Source organism: Carcharhinus amblyrhynchos, chromosome 3 (genome assembly GCF_965287045.1).
Source record: "Carcharhinus amblyrhynchos chromosome 3, sCarAmb.v2.hapA, whole genome shotgun sequence".
Taxonomy (NCBI): domain Eukaryota; kingdom Metazoa; phylum Chordata; class Chondrichthyes; order Carcharhiniformes; family Carcharhinidae; genus Carcharhinus; species Carcharhinus amblyrhynchos.
In genome coordinates this window covers 93,720,843-93,742,077 of record NC_137326.1, presented here as the reverse complement: position 1 = coordinate 93,742,077, position 21,235 = coordinate 93,720,843, and the positions used below count along the sequence as shown (strand labels likewise).

Genomic DNA, 21,235 nt, shown 5'->3' with positions numbered 1-21,235 from the left:
CACAGGATGTTGCCAGCACTGGAAAGGTCAACACTTATTTACAATTCCTAATTGCCCTCCAGAAGGTGGTGGTAAGTTGCCATTTTAAAACTGTCACAGACAGTGAATTTGCTCCCATAGATATGTTAGAATCAGAGAGTGGAAGCACTGATTCCCTACTGTGCAGAAAGAAGCCATTGAGCCCATCAAGCCTGCATCAACAACAATCACACTCAGACCCTATCCCATAACCCCATGTACTTACCCTGCTAATCTTCCTGATACTAAAGGCCAATTTAGCCTGGCCAATCAACCTAATCCATACATCTTTGGACTGTAGAAGGAAACTGGAGCACACAGAGGAAACCCAAGCAGACATGAGCAGAATCTATAAACTCCAGACCAACAATCAGCTGAGGCCAGAATTGAACCTGGGTCCCTCGCGTTGTAAGGCAGCAGTGCTAACCACTGTGCCACCCTGATTAGTTAGGTAGGGACTTCCAGGATTTTGATTTAGCAACAATGAAGGAACAGTGATTTATTTCCAAGTTAGGATGGATCATGACTTGAGTGGGAGCTTGAAGGTAGTAGCATTCCCATGCAGCTGTTCTTATCCCTTTGGAGATAAAGTGTCTGTTTCAACAGCTGGAGGAGGAACCTTGATGAGTTGCTGCAGGACATTTCATAGTTGATACACTATGCAGACATGGGCCAAGACTTTCCAGCTTAGCCCACCTTGGAATCATCTGCTTCTTCAGAAAGTCCGCTGCATCCCCCACAGCGGGTCCCGCCACAGTGGGGGGAGCAGCAAATTCCAGCCATGGTCCGATGGTAGGGGAGTCAGTGAATAAATAAGATGATGGATAAGTTACTGGTCAAATAGACTGCTTTATCCTGGCTGGTGTTGAGATCTTGAGTGTTGTCGGGCCTGCATTCACGAAAAGGTTTCGAGAGGCTGAAGGTTAGTTGCTCATTGCAGAACTTCCAACCTCTGACTTGCTCTTGGAGGCTCAGTATTGATGTTGGAGACCTAGTTAGGTTTCTAGTCAATGGTGGCCTTCTGGATGTAGTGATTTGGGGATTAGGTGATGGTAGTGACACTGAAAATCAAAAGGAGATGAGGCTCCCTCTGGTGGGAGACAGTCATTGCCTGACCCTTGTGTTACATAACTGTTATTTGGAAAATGTCTGTCTACAGGTGTATGGTGGAGTACAATGTGAAACTCAGCTTAAATATAACCAAAAGTTAAATAACTTGTTAACACTCACAATGTAAACCCACACTTAGAGTGCCATTTCGGACAAGGTTCTGAAGAGTGATTAGTCCCTGAGGAACTACAGTCAACTTCGAGTCAGCACCTTCAGGAGGAGAACATAGTTTGTGGGTAGGTGGAAAATGTTTGAAAACTTTTAGAAACGAGTAGCATTTTTTATGTTTGGGTTTTGTTGAATAAGTTTGGAAACATCATTTGCTGAATTTGTCACAGAGCTTTTTTTTCTGAAAACAAACTCAGATTAATTTCCACAATTTAATGCAGAATTTTATACAATCAGATCATAAAAGTTTTTTTCAGGATTAAATGCACTTATTGTGTGTTTTAAGATGGTGGTTGTGCCTGGGCCATATTATCACAAGTTAACCATCTACCAGTGATAGCCATTTCAAATGCATGTTGACCATGGAGTCCATTAACTGTTTACATTGATTTCCAATAATATTTTAGCATAAAAATTCAGAAAAAATCAATTCTTTTGGAACAATTTGTGATAAACTCGTACATGTCTATTGAGTAACGTTTTATGCCCTGAGTGGTTTACTGCTGATAAGAATGCTCCAGGAATCAACCTGCAGTTGATTAACAGCAAAATAATTAGATTTTAGTAATTTCTGCATGGCTCTTTGAGAACAAGAAAAAGAAAGTAGCCTCGAGGCACAGTGTGTCAGTTAAGGTATTTCAATGTGACCTTCTCACTTAAAGCATGGAGTTACAGGAAGGGCAGAACTAGTCTGCAGAAAATCATACTGCAAGTTCTGAATGAAAGCAGGACTAGTGGACAGCATCCACCCCCTGCCTGTGGTACCAGGGTGTTTCCATCCGTAAAGAGATGATTCTCATATGCCCGAGAGTAAAAGTTGGATTTCCTGAAGAATTGACAACTTTCAGTTTTGAAATTTGCAAAAGCTTTATGAGACAGGGTACAGACAAAATAACTAAGTATGTATGTTGGCATTCAATCAACAGTGCAGTCATTACTGCTTCTCTCTGAAAAAAGAACCTTTCCAACATTTTCAACCTCTGGCCTCTCTCAGATGAGATTACTAAGAAAGCACCATTTTATTCCATAGACTAACGTCCACTGGGAACAAAGTTAAGACGGCAAAAACTAATTTAACTTGGTATTAAGTGCTGAGATGAATTCATAAATTCATGGTGAAATTTATAGTGAATGGGAAAGAAACTAAAACCCTCTGAATAGTTGAAAGACTGTATTGGTTTTCAATTTTATGGCAATTTAACCTCAGATCTTTTTAAAAAACACTAATAATTTCATAATCTGCTTGTATGACATTCTGAAAGAAATCTTGGAAATACATTATCTACTTATTAAATTGCATTAATGAGAAAAGAATGAGATATGTACTTTTATTATGATATGGGATGAATTGCATTGATCTTTGGTATATTATAAAACGGCAAGCCTCAATGCACATTCCAATTGCAAAGGAATTTGCATTTCTGACAAAAATAGCCTATGATTTGCCTTCTTTAAAATGTGATATTTGAGTCTGTTCATTATTGTTTAACTGTGACTACAAGGGAAATTTGAGATCTATACTAGAAAGCATTAGCAAAACAATGTTTCCTATCTGTAAGTGCTGTAGCTTGTGTGCAAGGAAAACACTGTCGGAATCAGTTGAAATGCTTTTGCAAAAGCTAAACCTTCGTTTACTCATTGTGTCACATTAAATGTATCTTCTGGCGAAAGGCTAGAGGTTCCTGTTCCAAAAGAACCCTTGTTTACATGAACCTATACTGCATTTCATATCAGGAAGTGACTGAGCATTACTTAAACTGAAGGCAGGAACAAATTCATGTTCAATTATGGTTAACATCTCAGCTTGAGATTGAGCAAAACTATACTATAATGCTGCAACTTTGGCAACTGTACCTAGTCAGGAATTTGAGTGTGTTAATAAAAAAGTTATTGCTCACACAGCTTGCTTTCTATTCTATTTTTAGTATTCCAGAGAGTGACTACCTACTTGGCTTGTTTCAACAAGGAAAAATTGCATGAGCAATCAGAGGTCAGTCTAATTCTGACCTATTTACTCACTCCACAACTGTTCTGAAGCACAGCATTAAAGAACATTGGCCCCAAAAACATGCAGGTCTTTTGGCAAATTCTTTCATAACTTCAGCTTGAGTTCAGCAAGAGGTCCCACAAAATATGCCAGCCACAGCCTTCCCTGTAGACTTTGGGAAATTCTCCTGAGATCTCTACGTGTGGTCTCTTGCAAAGCAGAGGGAAGGCAAGGAATGGGAATTTCTGCTTCTCCTGCTAACCCGATGTTAATTTGGTGCTCTTCCGCCAATCTAAGTCATTCTGGCAGCACTCATTGGGTAACTGCTGGGATGGTGGCCTGTGACAACTCAGAATCAAGTGTGTCAGCTTGGAATAATCCAAGCTTAACCTGAAACTGACTACATCTGTAGCCTGTATATACAACCATGAAAGTATTTTTTTGTGGCTGGAATAGAATCAAAATGTTTTAAAATGTGTCACAAATACCATAAATATACTTTGGGACCTACATCACAGCTGATCTGTAGAAATTATTCCCGCAATCTAGAGTTTTGGTCATGTTTAGTATATGCGACAATGCTTGTAAAAGATGATGCTGCATCACAGCATGCTTTTAAGAGATCTCCACTAGCTTCCTTCATGATTTCATTTCTAAGATTCCTTGTCAACTTTTTCTAATTACTTCGAAGTCTTTCTGGTAGCCAGAAGTCAGTAATGCATATGTATTTGTGTACTTAAGGCATTTCCGCTACTCTGTCACAGTAGAACTGCACAACTTACCTTCACCTCCCTGAACATATTACTGATCAAAATGCAACAAATTGTAGATTGCTTGCTACAGTATATCTTCAATATAAGATTCAGTGAGAGTACAGATTACATGCTTTAAGATTCAAAACACTAGTGTCCATTGAGCTGTGAGATAGGTCAACTCCACTTATAGGCTAACAGTGGAGGATTAGCTCTACCATGGTAGGTAGTCACTTCATTATATTAAGAGCTATATTTCCAAATTCATTTAAATGATAAGTGAATTGAAAGACTGGAATTGTTTCACTCTAAATGGAAATTCACTGTATTGAGTTCACTTTAAGCAAGTTCCACTGGCTAAGCCTTAATGCTGCAAGTGTACTGATTGCTGGGAGGTGAAGCAGTAAAAGCTGAAATGATATGAGTATTAAATTTAGTCATTTGACTTAATTATATCCAAACCTCCATTATAACAAGGGAAAAACACCTGAAAACTGAACTATGGAACTCTTCAAATAAGCGTTATAAATTCTCCCTAATTAACAATTGACCCAGAACTGAATGGGGACTGACAACACCAAAGAAGAAGTATACAATTTCTCTTTTCCTGGCCAATATTCTGGACTGGCCCTACAGCTGGATTAAAGTAAATAAGCAAATAAACTTGAAAACATCACAAACTGCTCCCGGTGCATGAACTGTAATATTTGTCGTCATGGTTCACAAAATTGATCATCTATGCAAACTTATTCCAGCTGCTACTGGCTAGGACAATAACCAGAAAACAAATCCACACTTAAATTCCAAAAATTAGACAAAGATCAGCATGTTAAACTTAAACAATCCGAATCTACATAACAAATGTGTAAACCTTCAAGTGTAGTTGACCAACAAGGATCAACTCTCACTGAACCTAGGTAACATTCTCGTCATCACTGGTACAGTAACAAAATACTTTGATGTTAACAGCGCCTTAGGTGCAGTCACCATCAACTCACATAGCATAAACTTTTTGCGATTCTGTGAAACAGTGCTTTTGTCAACTGCAAGTTTTATGTGTTTTTTTTAAATATCTGATACCATATTATTTTGTCTCCAGTTTGTAACAGAACTTCTAAAAGCTTGAGTTATATGTAAATCTGAGGATTGAAATGAAATCTGCTCTGTGACCTTTTGTAACTTTAAATTTAAAGTGTACATATCTGATTGTGCATGAGTAAACCCAAATAAGTTACTGGTAAATTGAAGTTTTTCAGTTTCTTATCAGTGGCATTTTTCTCTCTTCTGCTCATATGTTTTCAATCATCAACCTTCATAATATTTTCATATGAAAAAAAATTACAATGAACTATGACTATACAATGCAGGACAATCTTTTTTTTAACCATTGTATCATTTTACATTTTTAATATATCCATTATGGCCTTTACATAACTTGAATGCGTACCTGTTTGGAATAAGTCAAAATATGTCTACATAAAAAATTGTATCAATTCTATGTCAAAGAAAGCTAAAGAGGGCAATTGTTAGGATGAAATTTAGATCTATATAGGCATAAATTCCAATTCAAAATTAGATAGAATTACATAAATAAAAATCAATACTATAATGCATTGTAATCACTAAATTTTGAAAAACAATGATTTAACTTGATAATCTTACCAAAAAGGTATATAACATGCTGAATTTTTTTGTGTGTATTATATTTTACATAATATAGTTGCAAAACCCACTTTCAGCTTTCCAGTCATTAGTTTGTATTCCGAATCAAAGTGTATCAATTTAATAAGCTAACAAATCACCTGATCATTTAATGTGAGGTATCGATAAATGAGCAAAACAGAAAAGAATATTTGGATAAATGAGATTTTACTTATCCTAAGACAGACTATGATAAGACAAAAGTTCAGACTAAAAGAAGGAGGTGCTCTTGGAATTCATCCAGAATTGTTACCTTAATTACTATATTATGCATTCAGTAAAGAAAGATGCAGTCCTGGATTGAGTTCCAGGTAATGCAGCAGATAATAAATGGGATAGATTCTGTCAGTGGTATGGAAGCCATTCTTCTTCGGCAATCTTTATCCAAACAATAAAGGCTAAAACCCAACTAAAATGTAACAAAGGAGACCGTTTCAACTAGCTGATGAATTAGTAACAAGTGGGTATAGATTGCATAGTTCCTTGCAAAATAAAAGGAGAAGTTAAAAGTATTATTTTCACAAAGCCGCTTAATAGAACATGGAACACTTTATCAAATGAGGTTATTACCAAGAGACTTTGTGCAAATTTTTTTCCAAGCAAACATGCATACAATGAGGAGGACAGTAGCAGGCTGGAAATCTGTTTGTGCTGTCAGTCTGTTTTACTTTGCTTCTTTAACCCTATTCACAGCAAAGAATCCTACTTCTGGGTTTCACCAACAATCAGAGGGCATGCAGGATGATAAAGGGATTTTTTTAGTTAAAGGAACCATGGCAAGGACCAGAATGGCTGAACTATTGACTGATACCTGAGGCTGCATTGGCTACCACAATGGAAAGGAGGCTTAGGATGTCTGCTCCTAGTCTCCCACTCTTACCTGGAGGTCCTGCTGCAGGATTTGTAGAGGTGAATGAGTTAATGTTTGCCATGGATGGGAAGAATGGGCCATCCTGTCCAATTTACGGTCTTTTGACTAAGATCAAGCATCAGATCAAGCCCAAGATGGGGTGAAGTGCCTGATCTTGCCAGCTTGAATCTTGCTTGTCTCCCTTATTGGATTCAATTAGATTGTGAATTTGATTTATGGAGCAAGCGAGGAATGGATTTGGATCTTGATCCACTCTGAGCATTGGCTTTGTAACTTTAAGGATGGAGTAAAAGAAAGAGGATGGAATTGATTGAGGAAGTGATCATTGGTCCCTACAACCTGGAGACATTGTATTCAGAGGGTTCAGGAGGCCAAAAAAGGTAAGTGCAGCAACAAATCCCAGGTGTCAAGCTCCACACCCTGACTTTCCCACCATTTTCCTACACAGTACTCCTCAAACGATTACATCTCACAGCTCCACTCATTCCTGTCTGCCCAGGCAGCTCCATAGAGCCCCATCTGTGCAGTCAATGGGCAGATTTATCTTCAGATTTGTGTCATTTCATATTCATGCCTCACTCATGATCTGAACATGCCTTGGAAGAGAAGAGAGCACACAGAGGCAGAGACCAAGAATGGGAGGACAAGGCCCTTCAATAGTGGCTATCTTGGCAGCCACCAAAGTGCTTGCCCATCTAATCCAGTCCAGTAGGAAAGAGGTCCTGTTCCAAGATGCTGGAGATGTCAGAAATGATCTGCCTTGAGAACCTGAGCTGATATGTTGAAAAGCATGTTCCACTGTCTTTAGATCCTGCGTTGAGCATTTGGCCATATCTCAGTGCCCATCTCCACTGCCCTGTATAACAACATGTGGCTACATAGACTGCTCCCATGCCACAGTGAAGGGAAGTGAAGATAAAGTTAAGTCCCAGACAGGTGAACTGACATCCAAGAAATTGGAAATCACCTCTCAAGTGCTAACTGCACACTCTGAGGAGGAGTGTGGTGTGCAGTAGCCATTCACCGAGGCATGGTTGCAGCTACTCACTTTCACTGTTTGTAGGCTTCCCAGACCATCAACTTCACATTGTGGCCCTGACACAGCTCAGGAAACCCAAGTTGGTAAAGGCAGAATGCTGGATTAAATTATAAGGAATTGACTGGCTTGGATTTTCACAATAACATAGAGCATTTGGAAGCAGTGGCAGCAGCTGAAATCTAGATCTCCTATTCCCAACAATGGCACCTACTGTTTTCACATGACAGGAATGGACCTGGGTTGGGAATTGCACACGCACATTTCACAGAGACAGCTGCATTTATAAGTTGCCAGTGCATCCACTCATGTCTAACTTTGGTGACCCAGGTATATGAAACATCATGTGCACAGATTAGACTGAGTAGCAGCATGTCTAAAATTTGTGGAGTTCTTTGGGAGGTGGGCTACCATTTTGAGGAGATAGGGTATCTATTTTGATTTGGTCCCAGAACACCTTTCACAGAAGTCAGGTCCCTCTTGGGAGAGATAAGGTGCTTCTTGGAATTATTAAATGTAGATTTGAAAATGTATTTTAAGTGCATAAGCTCATTAACTGTCAAGGTCCTTGGAACTGTCACATGTGTTGAAACAAACTGTTAAAGAAAAATGTCAAAAGCAACTATCAAACTGTCAAGCTATTTACAATATCTGCCTTTTAATCTTTGACAAAATGTCAGGAGTGTTTTTAAAAATGCTTGTCTTTTCACTTTGTTGACATAAGCTTGAGGTTTGCCTTTACTATATTAGTGCTGCATGAGGAATTTCACAACCTTCCATTATCACAGTAGGGTGCCTGCCATTTCGCAGTTTGATAGATCTAAGTGTTGGTATGAGTTGCTATTAAGTTGGCATAGGGGCTATAAAGTGCTATTGGAATAAGAAGGGCATTTGCGGTAACATAGGAGCCATAAAGAGCTATGGCATGTGTGGAGAGATTGGATTTGCATGGATGGAGCATGGGAAGTGTGTGGGGATGAGGGGTGAGGTTGGAAAGACATTTAATGTTCTACTTTTTGTTTTTAATTTCAGTACAATGCCGGAACCCAGAGGCAGGCTTTTTGCCTCCACACCCAGCAGACTCCACACTCATTCTGGGGCCACTAGCCCCACTCCCAGAGAACTCCACCAGCCCAGAACCAAAATTCCAACTTCCGGTGCACTCTCTCAAGTGTCAGATTTGGAGATCAGAAAATGACTTAACTCCGTGTTCCCAACCTGGGAGCAAATTTCAGACGTGTTATATTGTAATTGCCTATTCCATAGCTCGCCAGGGATTTCCCACTCACCTGCAACTGACCCAGGGCTGGAATTCTTCAACTGATCACACCAGCAGGATCTTCTGGTCCCGCCGATGGCGCATCCCTGTTGCGGGTTTCCTGGCGGTGTGGGGTGCAGTCAATGGGAAATCCTATTGACGGTGTCAGGACCAGAAGATTTAGTCGCCAGTGAATGGCGCCCTGCCTCCTGCCACAAGAAACATGTGGAGGGGAGGCCAGAGAATTCTCCCTAGGTTGAACCCATCTTGGATTCATAAACGAATGCCACTCTTTGGAGCTTTAACCCATTCCACTGCCTACACCCAAATACATCTCCCCTTGACAATTAAATCTCTGTCCTGTGGCACCATTTAAAAAAAATAATGGTTTAAACATTTTACAATGACAGAATAAAATGTAAGATAATGAAATTGCAGTAGTGAGCTCCAGTTCATCAGTTCACACTAGCTGAACACGACAGAACAACTGGCCTCCTTCCATGCTGTAATTTCTATAAAAATCAACAATCTTGTTTTAAGTCACCACACACTGCAATAATTACCCTGACATATTTTCCAATATTTAAAGTCTATGTTGAACATCATCAACAAACCTGCCTTGAATGACTTCAACTCCATGGAAAATGTAATCAACAACTACACAACTTGCCACCAAGTGTTAAAATTAATCTCAGATATGATGTGCCTATCAGATCTGTGTCATTCAACTGGCCTATGGTAAGTGGCTCAGTAATAGTTCAATACTATAATGAGATGGTTGTAGCTTTGAATGAGAACTATAATTTGGACACACTCCACGGCTGTGTTAATCATTTTTGGAATATTATAAGAATACTGTACTATCAACAGATGCAGAATGTCTTAACATTAGCCAAATAACTTAAATATCAATTCATAGCAATTGGAGCAATTTATTCGCTGAAAATTCCATTTTCTTCACCAAATTCTCTGGCAAAGATAAATAGTTAAAAGGTGTTGAAATTTTTTTTCTCGTTTTTCACTTGGTTCCTTTTAACGTGATAAAAGAAGTGTAAAATATTTGTTTTTGATGGATTGAAGACATTCATTACAGATTTTACCGCATTTTGTTTATCTATAAATTTAAAGAATGATTTGCACAGCAGTCAGCCACATTATAGAAAAACTTAAAGCTTGATAAATGGGAAACATTGTACAGGGGGTTGTGGGTTGTGGACTGCTCCACTCCTGCCCCGCCAGGTGATGCAATAAGAAAGTGGGGGCTGACATCTGGAGGGTTGCCCTGATGCACGCAGGTCAGCCCCCCAAATGAGGTTCCCCATTCTTTCCTGACCTTTATCATTTAGGTCATTAGGAACAGCCTGCCCACTCCCGCCCTGCCTGCCCATGCCAGCCATACTATGGCATGAGGAGCATTATATCCAGATCAATAGACTTGCTAGCAAGCCTATTGTTGGGTGGGTGGGCTGCCAATTCTTGTGCCCACCTGCCAACTGTTGAAGGTGGGCAGAAAAATGTTGGACTTCCTGATCTATTTTATATGCTTTTCCTTACCCTATCTTATCAAAAACATGCCCTGCAGGAGCATGTAAAATCCAGCCCTGGGTAAGAAAGCAGCTACCTGTAGTTCTAGTTTTAACTGTGTTTTAATAAGTGAACTTGAAACAATGTAGCATAAATATTTTACTATGGGGCCATTCACGCCACACTCCCGCTGCAGCCAAGTTGGAGAATTTGACGGCCAGCCAAATCTCTGTTCACTGCGGCAGGATGGGAAAATCCCGTTGGCTGTGAACGGTGGTGTGATTTCCAAGACTTTTATTTAAAAAGTTATACACCAGAATTATACACCTACCAAAGGAATCGTAGCAAGCAGGACACTGACTATGCAAAGATCTGTTGACCTCAGGAGAGATTTTCCAGACTTGGGGTGAGTGTAGCCAAAAAATCCCACCCATATGCTTTTTAACTTTGAACATCGAAAGGAGGAAGTAAAAAAACTTTTTTTTATTTTTAAATCCATGACCTTTAAATCTTATATTGAAATATTTCCATATTTTTTGAAAATTCAGAAAATAAAGTACAACTGCAAAAAATAGCTGGAAACAAAGGCCCTTACATTATGCTGTGAGATACTGAAACATGACTGTTTAACTCTGAAATTCTCCTGCTAATTTAGCACAGGCACTAACACAGTTAAAATAAATGGATTAGGTTTTTCTCTAAAAGAACAGGGAAAGGAATTTCAGACAAACTCTGTGTCTTGGGCCTCATGGCCTGCAGTGTAATTTCAGAGCAAATTAAATTGTTAACTTGGCTCCTTGAATTACTGTCAGGCAAGTGGCATTCGATAGATACAAACAAAAGCTGGAAAATCAGTAAACAAGGATACTAACAATTTTTATTAGCATAAGTACGGAAAAAGATCCAGCGAAGTGTCATTCATTTCCTCCTAGCCAAATTAGTATCCTTTACATTTACATTTGAAAACTAGGACAATTCAGATTTCTGCAAAGGAGACGGTGTTGATCTGAATAGGCAGGCATAAGCAATAAATGTAACTCTTCTAAACTTAATTAAATGAAAATAAAAATGGAAATCCTTGGCTCTCATCCCCAAAAATACACAAGGATTTCTCATGTACACTTTTCAATTGCCATCAGCTGATGCTAGAATGCAACCTAATATTTGATGACCTAAGGATGTTGTTCGTTTCCTGGAAGTAAAATTTCATAAATATCATAAATCAGAAAATTCTTCCGAAATAACGAGAAATCATTGGAAGGATCTAGGGTGTGAAATTGGGTCTTTGGCAATAATTTTCAAAACAGCTGATTAAGAATCAGTAGCACATTTTGCACTTTGCCTGATTCTTTTACCCAGATTATTTTATCTTTTCCTACTAGTAACTAGTAATTGATAGTTAGAATCAATACCAAATAAGCAAACTAAAAACAACTAGCAGTAGAAAAACCTGAATTTAATACGTCAACAGGAATGTAAACTAAAGAATCACTATGCTATTTATTCAAATAAATGCTCTTTTGCTTACTACTGCTAATATTTTGTACATTGGTGATTTGTAGAAAAGTGTTTTGAAGATGGTGAGGCTAAGATACTTTCTCTATATTTAGATTCGGTGTCTAGATATATATCTAAGTAAAATGCACAACCATCACATAATTCACTTCTGGTGGTGCCAATTTAACAATATTCAGGGTTGAGACTGAGCAGCATTTTAATAGTGACAGAGAAACAAAGGGCTCTTAGCATAAAATTTGTGAAATCAAGTTCTAATTTGAAGTAAATGAAACAGTATTGCAATGCCCGCACAGATTCTGTGAGGGAGTGTTGAATTAAATTGCTCCTGACATCATTAAAATCGCAGCCGTTAAGAGTAATTTGATGTGAATAAACAGTAAAATATTTCACAGCTAGATATCACACAAAAAGCCCATGGTACTGGTAAAGTCAGTGAAGGAATGCTGCCTTTAATACCAAAGCCCATCTGTGAAAACCATAGACCATGTTAAGTGAATCAAATTTTCTGATGGACGATTATATTTCATTTCTCTTTCCTCTGAACCAGAAAACTGCACTGTATTAAAAAAAAATACATTTTATTCACAGATTAATAATCCATCTTTTGCCACTGTGGTGCATCATCTCGAGAATCAAATTGCTAGCAAAAGCTATACCGTATTTCATTATTCTCAAGCTAAATAAGGTCTTCCTCATACATATTTTCTTGCAGCGAATTAACATTCTTGTTTCAAACTCTACTGACAGTTTTTAGATTCAGAAATGTATTATACAGGAGCTGATGACATACTCCTTTCTGACCCTTACACATTTGCTTTCTGTCATTTACAGAACATGCTGTCAGTGGAATCCTGATAAATGCTCTTGAAGATGTCACAGCAAAGCTTGGCCTTAATGCGAAACACATGCGGGTCAGTAACCCTCCATTCATCATCAAGAAGAGGGTCAAGCTACTGCTGGATCATTGATGGTCAAAAGCAATTAACCCTTTCATTTACTATTTCTGACAGGAGTATTTGGAGTGGGATTCTCCATTGCCCTGGATTAATCACCAATGTGGGTAGTTTCATCTTTTTTATTACTTTACAAGCTGTTAATGTCAGACCAAACTTTGACAAGTCAAAATAATAGGAGGAAAGAAAGCACAACTGATTTCCAAAACTGCACTTTGTATATGGTTTAAGGCCATTTCCTTTTTAAAAATCTGTTAAATATTTTGACATTTATCTTGTTTTTTTTTCACTTTATATAATCTCAGCACTTCCACTGAAGTCAGTGGAAAATAAAATTGGTCAACATGTAAAACAGGCAGCCTGACCCAATCCCGTCAATTTCTTTTTGGTCGGGTTAGGTTAAAAATATCCCCAGAGAGTTTTCTTTCTGTGGGTGTCCTTGCGGACTAGTCGTTTATGTGGCACTTTATCAAAAGCTTTGCTGCAAGCTGATTAAACAACATCCACTGTGTTCCCCCTTCCAAGGAGTTTGTTATCTCCTCAAAGAACTCTAACAGATTCGTCAGGCATGATCTCCCTCTTATAAAGCCATACTGGCTCCCTATTATATTGCTGTGTTTCTCTAGGTTCCTTCAGGATGCTATCCACTGCTTTCCTGATCATCTTTTTCTGTTATTTTTTAATGGATCGTGTGATTACGCCAAAGGTATTTTTAGATTTAACTTCTCTATGGTCGTTGAATGTTTCAGCAAGGTCTCCGATGTTCACATTCCCATTTTCCATAGCTTTTCCATACAGCTCTGGTGCCTAAGATGTCAGTCAGTCTTTTTTCCCTTATTGACCTCTCTTTGCTGCAAAATGTTCAGTTAATACAATGATCGGAACTTTACGCTACTTGTATAGTGGAAGGGGAATGGTTTTGAACAAGTTCATTGTCACTTTCTCTGCTTTTAAACTCATCCCTCCATCTATGCAGTTCAAACATCTTGTTTTTCCCTTTTTTGAAAACTGCCACACACTGTGCTAATGTTTTCAGCGAGTTATCTATGAGTACCCCCAAATAGTTCTTCTATGCTCTATGTTGTACATAAATCCCTTTTACTTTGTCAGGTTATTTCAATGTCCTCACTTTTGGATAAATTTGAGTATTAACATATAGTATTGATTCTCTGACCAGTACTCCCTTTCAGAGTGGGCCAGTGAATTTAGTCTCCGAATTCAACTTTCCCCAATCTGATCATTTGTACTATTCCATTATATTAAATGCATTTGCCACTTGCCAGACTAGCTACTTAATCTAACAAAATAAATTACCCATAGTTTTGCATGAAGTTTCAGAAGTATTCTGATTTTCTATACATTTTTGCTGATGTTACTTATCAGGTTCTTTGCCATTACCTGTCTTCAGGGTTTAGTTTACAGTGTAAGTAGTATTGCATCAATGCTTTTTGAGATTAAAATTAAACATTATAAAAGTCACAAAACCAAGAAATGAAAAGATGAGACAATAAATTTACAAAACTTCGTAGTGTAAATACTGCCAATATTGCATTTTACTTTCAATGGACATATTCTCAGATGTCTATGACTCCTTTCCTTACCCACTGACATATGGCTAAATGATATGTAAATTAGAAAAAAAGTGCATGAAATAATGTGTCTCAACTGCATTGTTACTCAATCAGAAGTGAAAAATTTGTTTGGCCCAGTACCTGGGACTCACTATTTAGTTAAAAAAAACAGAACTCTTGATTTGATAAATAGATTTCCAATAAATAAGAAACAGGACATATTGAATAACTATTTTGTTTATCCTACCGGTTGAAAATACTTCCATTTGAATTCAGAATGTACAAAGCTACAAATACTACATTCTGTGGTGTAATGTTCTCTCCTGCACATCCAGTTGAAACTTTACACTGATATCGCATTGAGCTTTTTAATTTCAAGAACATGCCTTACATTTTAATGAAAGGCAGCCAGAAAGCAAGAAGAAACTTGTTACCTGTAATCTTTCAAAAACCGAGATCTTAACAATCAAACAACAAACGGTTGAGTTGATGTTTCGATGCATTCTGATACAAAGGCAGGATAGGGTTTTGCAACATTGTCTGTACCTCAAGAGATGCACTAGTTGAACAATATTTGCAGCATTGTTGGGAGAGGAGAATCATTGGGAAAGTATTCCAGGCAGGTTTTATATATCTCCTTGTTACAGCCTTTTACATTACAGTATTTATAAGCCAATGTGTGTCAGATAAGTTTTAATATGCCAACCAGTCTCTTGTGATATTAGTCAAGGTAATCTGCAGTCCGGCATTAAAATTTCACTGATAAGGTAGCATTGTATTTAAATTATCATGTCCCTTTAAGACTATTTCTCAGGTATTCCTTGTGAGATCGCCTAAATAAGCTCATTTGCAGCGTAATTATTGGAGATTGGTAACTCCTGCTGTTGTGAAGAGGCAGGATATCAGGTCAGAAAGAATTGATAGGAAATAACTTTTTTATTTTTGACTTATACTTTTAATGAATAGAAGGTTGATGTAAGTGTTTAAATATTAATACATGTTCATAAAGAAACTATTGAGATTTTCCATAATGTATTAACCTTGTAGCATATTCTGGATAATCCAATACATAACAGCGGCTCCTTACTAAAGAAAATGTACAACATTCTTCTACCAAATTTTGCCATTTTGTATCATGTGTTGTAATATTTTTGTCACAATGGCTTGAAATATGCATTCATTCAAAACACAGATCAAAAGGCAACAGATCAGCAATAACAAACTCCAGGGACTCCAAGACTGGGAAGTCATTGAGAGTCTTAACCTTTCACACATAAAAACTGCATTCACATGACACTCTCAATAAGGCGGTCTTTGGAAGCTACACAAAAAGTACGTTAGTCAGGGACGAAGTACAAAGAAGTTATTTTACTTGTTCTTATATTAAGAGTCATAAACAATGAGATGTTGCAGAGGTAATGATTTTGAGTTTATGAAAGTATATAGTGATATATACTTTAAATCTATTTTTAAAATACTTTAAAGAGACCTCTAACAAAGTTAAATACATTAGCATAACTTTGAATTTCAGATGATGCAGATAAATTGTTCCAGCTTTGGTCTTGTGGTTTACGACATGATCTAAATGCTTCGATACTGTGTGTGCTTTGTAACTCATTCCTGTGTATCCATGATTCTTTATGCATCACATGGAGTTGAACTAGATCTTATTACCTATAATATCACTGCTTAGAATGAAAGGGCACTTAGTTCCCACACCAATATGGACATAAATTCTAGATTCCTTCATGGTTTCAAAACAGTGAAAGACATTTAATCCATACAGTAGTAAAACTGAACTTGATGGATTACATACCAAAAGAGGATTTTGATCAAAGACTTCTGCAATATTACTGCAGTATACATATTTTAACAACTGCTTATATTATTATCAATGGGGAAATGCAGCTTGCAGAACAATTCTCAAAAGTTAAACTAGTTTGGAAAGAAAATGCATTAAAGCACCCTGTGGAATGATCAAGTAATGTTCTTTAATTGTAATTGAAATGTTGGGATTCACTGAAAGTATCGAACGACGGAGAAGTAAACATGAGAAAAAATGAGAAGTTCTAAGACATAGAATGATCTTTTAAAAAATGCCTTCAACAATGCTATTAGCTTGCATCTATTAAATTTATTCCAAGAAAGCACCATTTGAAAGAAAATGATTAGCAAGTGTAAATGATGTATTAAAATGAAGAATGGGGCCTGCTGCGATTACACAATTTATATACCATATTCGTCCCATGAGTCAGTGATGCTATAACAACCCTGGTTTCACTCATCCTTCCTGTGTTCTAAAGCCCTGGGTCATAAAAACAAAGGTCTTTCCTCAGAAGCTAAGGATGAAAGTAGATCAGAGACTTTCAGCCTGTCACCTTTGAGTAGACACTGGCTGATAACATCTACAGATGTGCAACTGAGTTAATTCTTTATTTATCCTCTAACTAAAACCACACTAATATTTATTGATTTTTGATACAGACATTGTAATAAATGGTGAATAAATAAAATCATTAGGGGAAAAGATGTTTCAGATGCCAGTATTTTGAATGTGGAGGTGACAGGCCAAATGGCCATTTCTCATCTTATATATTTCTGTGTTCTTATAAAATTAGCTAGAGTAGAAAGAGCAGCTTGGTTCAGAAACCATTTTTTTTCTAACTGGTTCCCTGGTGATATTTGTGATACTGATGAGTTCCTTTGAAATACGATGACTTGGGTTCACAACATTTATGGAGTTACCAGTATCGTTCTGGCATAACTGGTCTATTGGCATAGAAATTCCCCAAGATTTGAAATTTGTATTGATTGTGAATGTGTTGGTGTATGATTCAATATTCCCATCACACTTGATTTTAGCTTGACCATGACATTCACATGTGCTGAACGGTACCTCATTCTGCACTTCCAGCAGGTTAAATGTATGCCAGAGTGAAAGGGAGTGCAAAATACGAAATAAGAAAAAACAGCCAAAAAAAAGTCAGAATTGAAATATCGCAAGCTTTTTGAAAACAAATCTGGATTTTTTTTCTGACAAGGACTGGAATACAAAGGACTTAGGCTTCAGCCATGGACTTGGTCAGACCAAATCTGGAGAACTGTATTAGTTTGGGCCACCAACCTCTGGAAGGATATATCAGCTTTGGGAAAGGGTGGGGTGTAAAGTTTCCAGAGTCATAGCAGGGCTTAAAGGATTAAATTGTGTGAACAGGTTGCACAAATTTATCTTTTATTTCCTGTCACATAGAGAGGAGTAGGGGGAGAACATAATCTAATTGAGGTGCTTAAAACGATAAAAGGATTTGATGGGGCAGACAAAAGCAATCATCTATTTACTCTAGGTGGGGAAGTCAGAACAAAAGGACAAAATCTTAAAATGAGATAAATCTTTCCTGGGTGTGATTATCAAGGAATATGAGTAAATGGGGAGGAAATGCAGATCAGCCTTGATCTAACTGAATGATGCAACATGATTGAGGGCAGAATATCCTATTCATGTTCCTTTGTGCTATAATTTTACATAACTTTTGAGCCTGATTTTAACCCATTCAAAACCATTCCACTTGCAAAGAGTTAAAATCAGCCTATGAGTACACTTTCTCGTTCTTGAATCATGCAGTGTCAAGATAGGCGCAGGGCAAAAGTGCACAAATATAAATAATTTCTGAATGCTGAACTGCAACTTGTCAAGAATTATTCTTCATTGCAAACCAACAGTTTCCTTAATAGAACTGAAAAATAGCAATAGATGATGGTGCCGCTGTCCAAAGATGTGCGAGTTACGTGGATTGGCCATGCTAAATTGTCTCTTAATGTCCCCTTAGGGGGATTAGTGGGGTAAATGTGAGGTTATGGAGATAGGGCCAGGGGTGGGCCTGGGTAAAATGCTCTGTCAGAGAATCGGTGCAGACTCAATGGGCCAAATGGCCTTTTTCCCCATTTTAGGGATTGTATGATTATTTTACCTCAAGGGCAAACTTCTCAGGAAATGACAATATCAAAGCACCTCCATTGCAATGACATATTTGTCGCATACAGAGGTCACAATATTCATGACAACAGAACCAATAAATGAGATGGCAACGTGAAGAGCTTTTGAGTATTTTCAACATAAGACATTTAGAATTTCTCATTCCGTGGTGTTTGATGCAGCTACACGCTTAATCAATTTCTTGTGGAAAAAGAAAATAAGATGTCAATTAATTGTGTGCTCAATGTGAAAATAAACCAGGAAGGTTTCTATTTGCCTTAAGGGGAAATTTGTTTATTCAGTCTTTATAGTTTTACAATACTCTGAACTGTTGGGTCTCTGAGTTATCAGTGCGCTGCAGAAAGCAGAAACAACATTGTGTGATGCAACTGCACATTAAATAAAGAATAAAAAGCCACAGATGCAAGGAGTCATTTTGGCCACCCTTTGTGCCATTAGAATCTAATTTTCTGCCTATTAAAATGTCCCTTACTATTCAGGCGGTAGCAGTAGCCAATGATTGGTGTGTAATTGACTATAATTGTCTTTTCACTTTTCATTTATGTCATTCCGTGCTTCCTTCTGTTCTTCAATTTATAGAAAGATTTTCAAGAAAATCCTACCTTTAACACTCTATCTCCTAGCTTTGAAATGACTCACTTTTAATTATAGATTCCGGTCCCTTGTGACCAATATTAAAAATTAACTGGTGTACATATCAGATGACACCTGTGTCCAACTTACGCTGACAAATGGAGACAGTATATTTTAATAAAACGATAATGTCAACTTTCCACCAGCTGGTAATACATTTAAAAAGTTTAAGGCCTTTCCAATGCTATCTGCAATCATTCCATCTGAGGATAATTTACTGACCCACTGGTAACAAAATGGATGTTCTGCAGAGTAGTAACATTCCGATATTAAATGTTAAAATCGCTTAACAAAGCATTGAAAGATAACCCATACATTTTAATCAAAAGGGCAAGTCAATATTGACAGTTCCTATTTGTGCACCTAATATTATTTCCTGAGCTACATTCAGCAAATAGAGTGGCTATTAATCATGTAGAATCAGTACAATCTCATCTAAAGAGGTCCTTGTAGAAACAGCTCCCTGGGCATATTGTTTGTCAATTACTCTTATGCTTTTTATCAATTGTCTCTTGAAATTTGCTATTCAGTCTATAGATTTACTATATATAAAGTAGCACTTTCGAATCACACCGTAAACACTGTATGCTGCATATATCAGTCTATGTCTGAATCAAAATGAAGAATGGTAAAATATACCTGTTAGGCACAATAACAGAAAAAAAACATGCATGAAGCAACTGAAATAAAAATGTGAATTGCAAGGTAGGGAACATTTATCAATACTGCTGTTACAGTAACTTTGAATTTCACATTGGATAATGGTTTTAGTTCCATTTGTCAATACTTCTTAGTAGCTATTCTAAATATCATGTTTCAATTATTTTTCCACTGTGTGACTGAATTTTATTTTTTTTCTAAAAAAATGATAGATGCAGCAAAATGTTTATCTTCTGAAGTGTCAAGGGAAGCAAGTGTCTGAAAGATTAGTTTGAACAACGAGTAGCCACAAATTCGCGGTCACATGAGCTGCACAGTCAGATTTGTGTAATGATTTAAGTTTAGAAAATGCTTCTTCAGTTTTGCCTTGGGTAGTAAACTATTTGGTTCACAGATACAGTAGACACCCTGTTTTGAATCACAAAACTGACCTGAGGTGAGAGGCCGTTGCTAACTGTTGGGTTCATGGGATTGGTAGAGCCTGTAGGAGACACAAAGCTGTCTGTATACCCTGAAAATCCATGCCTGCTGGTGGATAAGCAGTAAGCTGAACTGCTGTCTGGAGTAGAAGGGAGGCTGCTCTGGTGAACTGATGTCGGAGGCAGAGGCTGTGGCCTGTGAACTGTGTTGCTTGGATCTGAGATTGCTGAAAGCACAATAACATTTATTGTATCAGTAATGCTGCATCATTTTCATTTCGTAAGAAACAGTTCAGTTGGGTCCAAAGGCAATTTGCTTATGTAACTGCTAAATTGTCAAAAAATACTTTAAAATGGTGATTATGAAAACATTTAAAATTTCAGAATTATAGTTTGATAAAGCACTGCCTGCAGAAAAAAGTGACTGGAAAGTCTATTTTTACTTTTTATAAACACATGTTGTGGTAATGTAAATGCCATCATTGTCAAGTGTCCCTTGCATTTCATGTTACAGTGAACAAAATGATTTGAAGGCAAAGTACAGTGTTGGCATGGAGCCTCACTAGACAGGAAAGCAGGTCAGAGGATCTGATTCATCATCATACCTGATTAGCAACCCTCCAAATTTTCAGTGATTGATTTAAAAGCTGGAAAACCTAGAGTGCTACAAATTGGACACACTGGTCTAGATTTTCTCTGAACAGAGTAAATCCTGATGTCAGGACCATATGTGGGTCCCAAGCGCATAACGTAGGCAGCCAGACGGCAGTGGCAGGAGGCAGCTTCTAATCGGCCACCGCAGAGCTCGCACTGAAGGATGGCAGAATGGTTCTCCACTGCCAATCTGATCAGTGCCTCTCATGGCAGCACCAAGAGCGATGGCCAACACTGAGGTTGCAGGGAGAATGAAAGGCCACCTCCATTTTGAGGCACCCTTACTGGGGAGTAAGAACTTTTTTTTCTTCTCGTCAGAGTCAGGCAATTAGACGACAACAGTTAGAGTGGTAGTTTCTCTAAACCCATTGGCCATGGAGATGGCCTTTGCAATGAGGCTTGGATCCT

The 21,235-nt window shown here is 37.8% G+C and overlaps 1 protein-coding gene across 5 annotated transcripts in view; it reads right to left on the bottom strand.

Moving 5' to 3' along the window:
- LOC145341454 (paired box protein Pax-3-like) overlaps positions 1-21,235 on the bottom strand; it is an 88,630-nt gene that overhangs the window by 8,571 nt on the left and 58,824 nt on the right. For all 5 annotated transcript variants that reach the window (XM_080186412.1, XM_080186411.1, XM_080186410.1 and 2 more), the window contains one exon: positions 20,186-20,400. In XM_080186412.1, the coding sequence (XP_080042538.1) occupies positions 20,186-20,400 (215 nt within the window). The remainder of the gene's footprint in view (positions 1-20,185; positions 20,401-21,235) is intronic.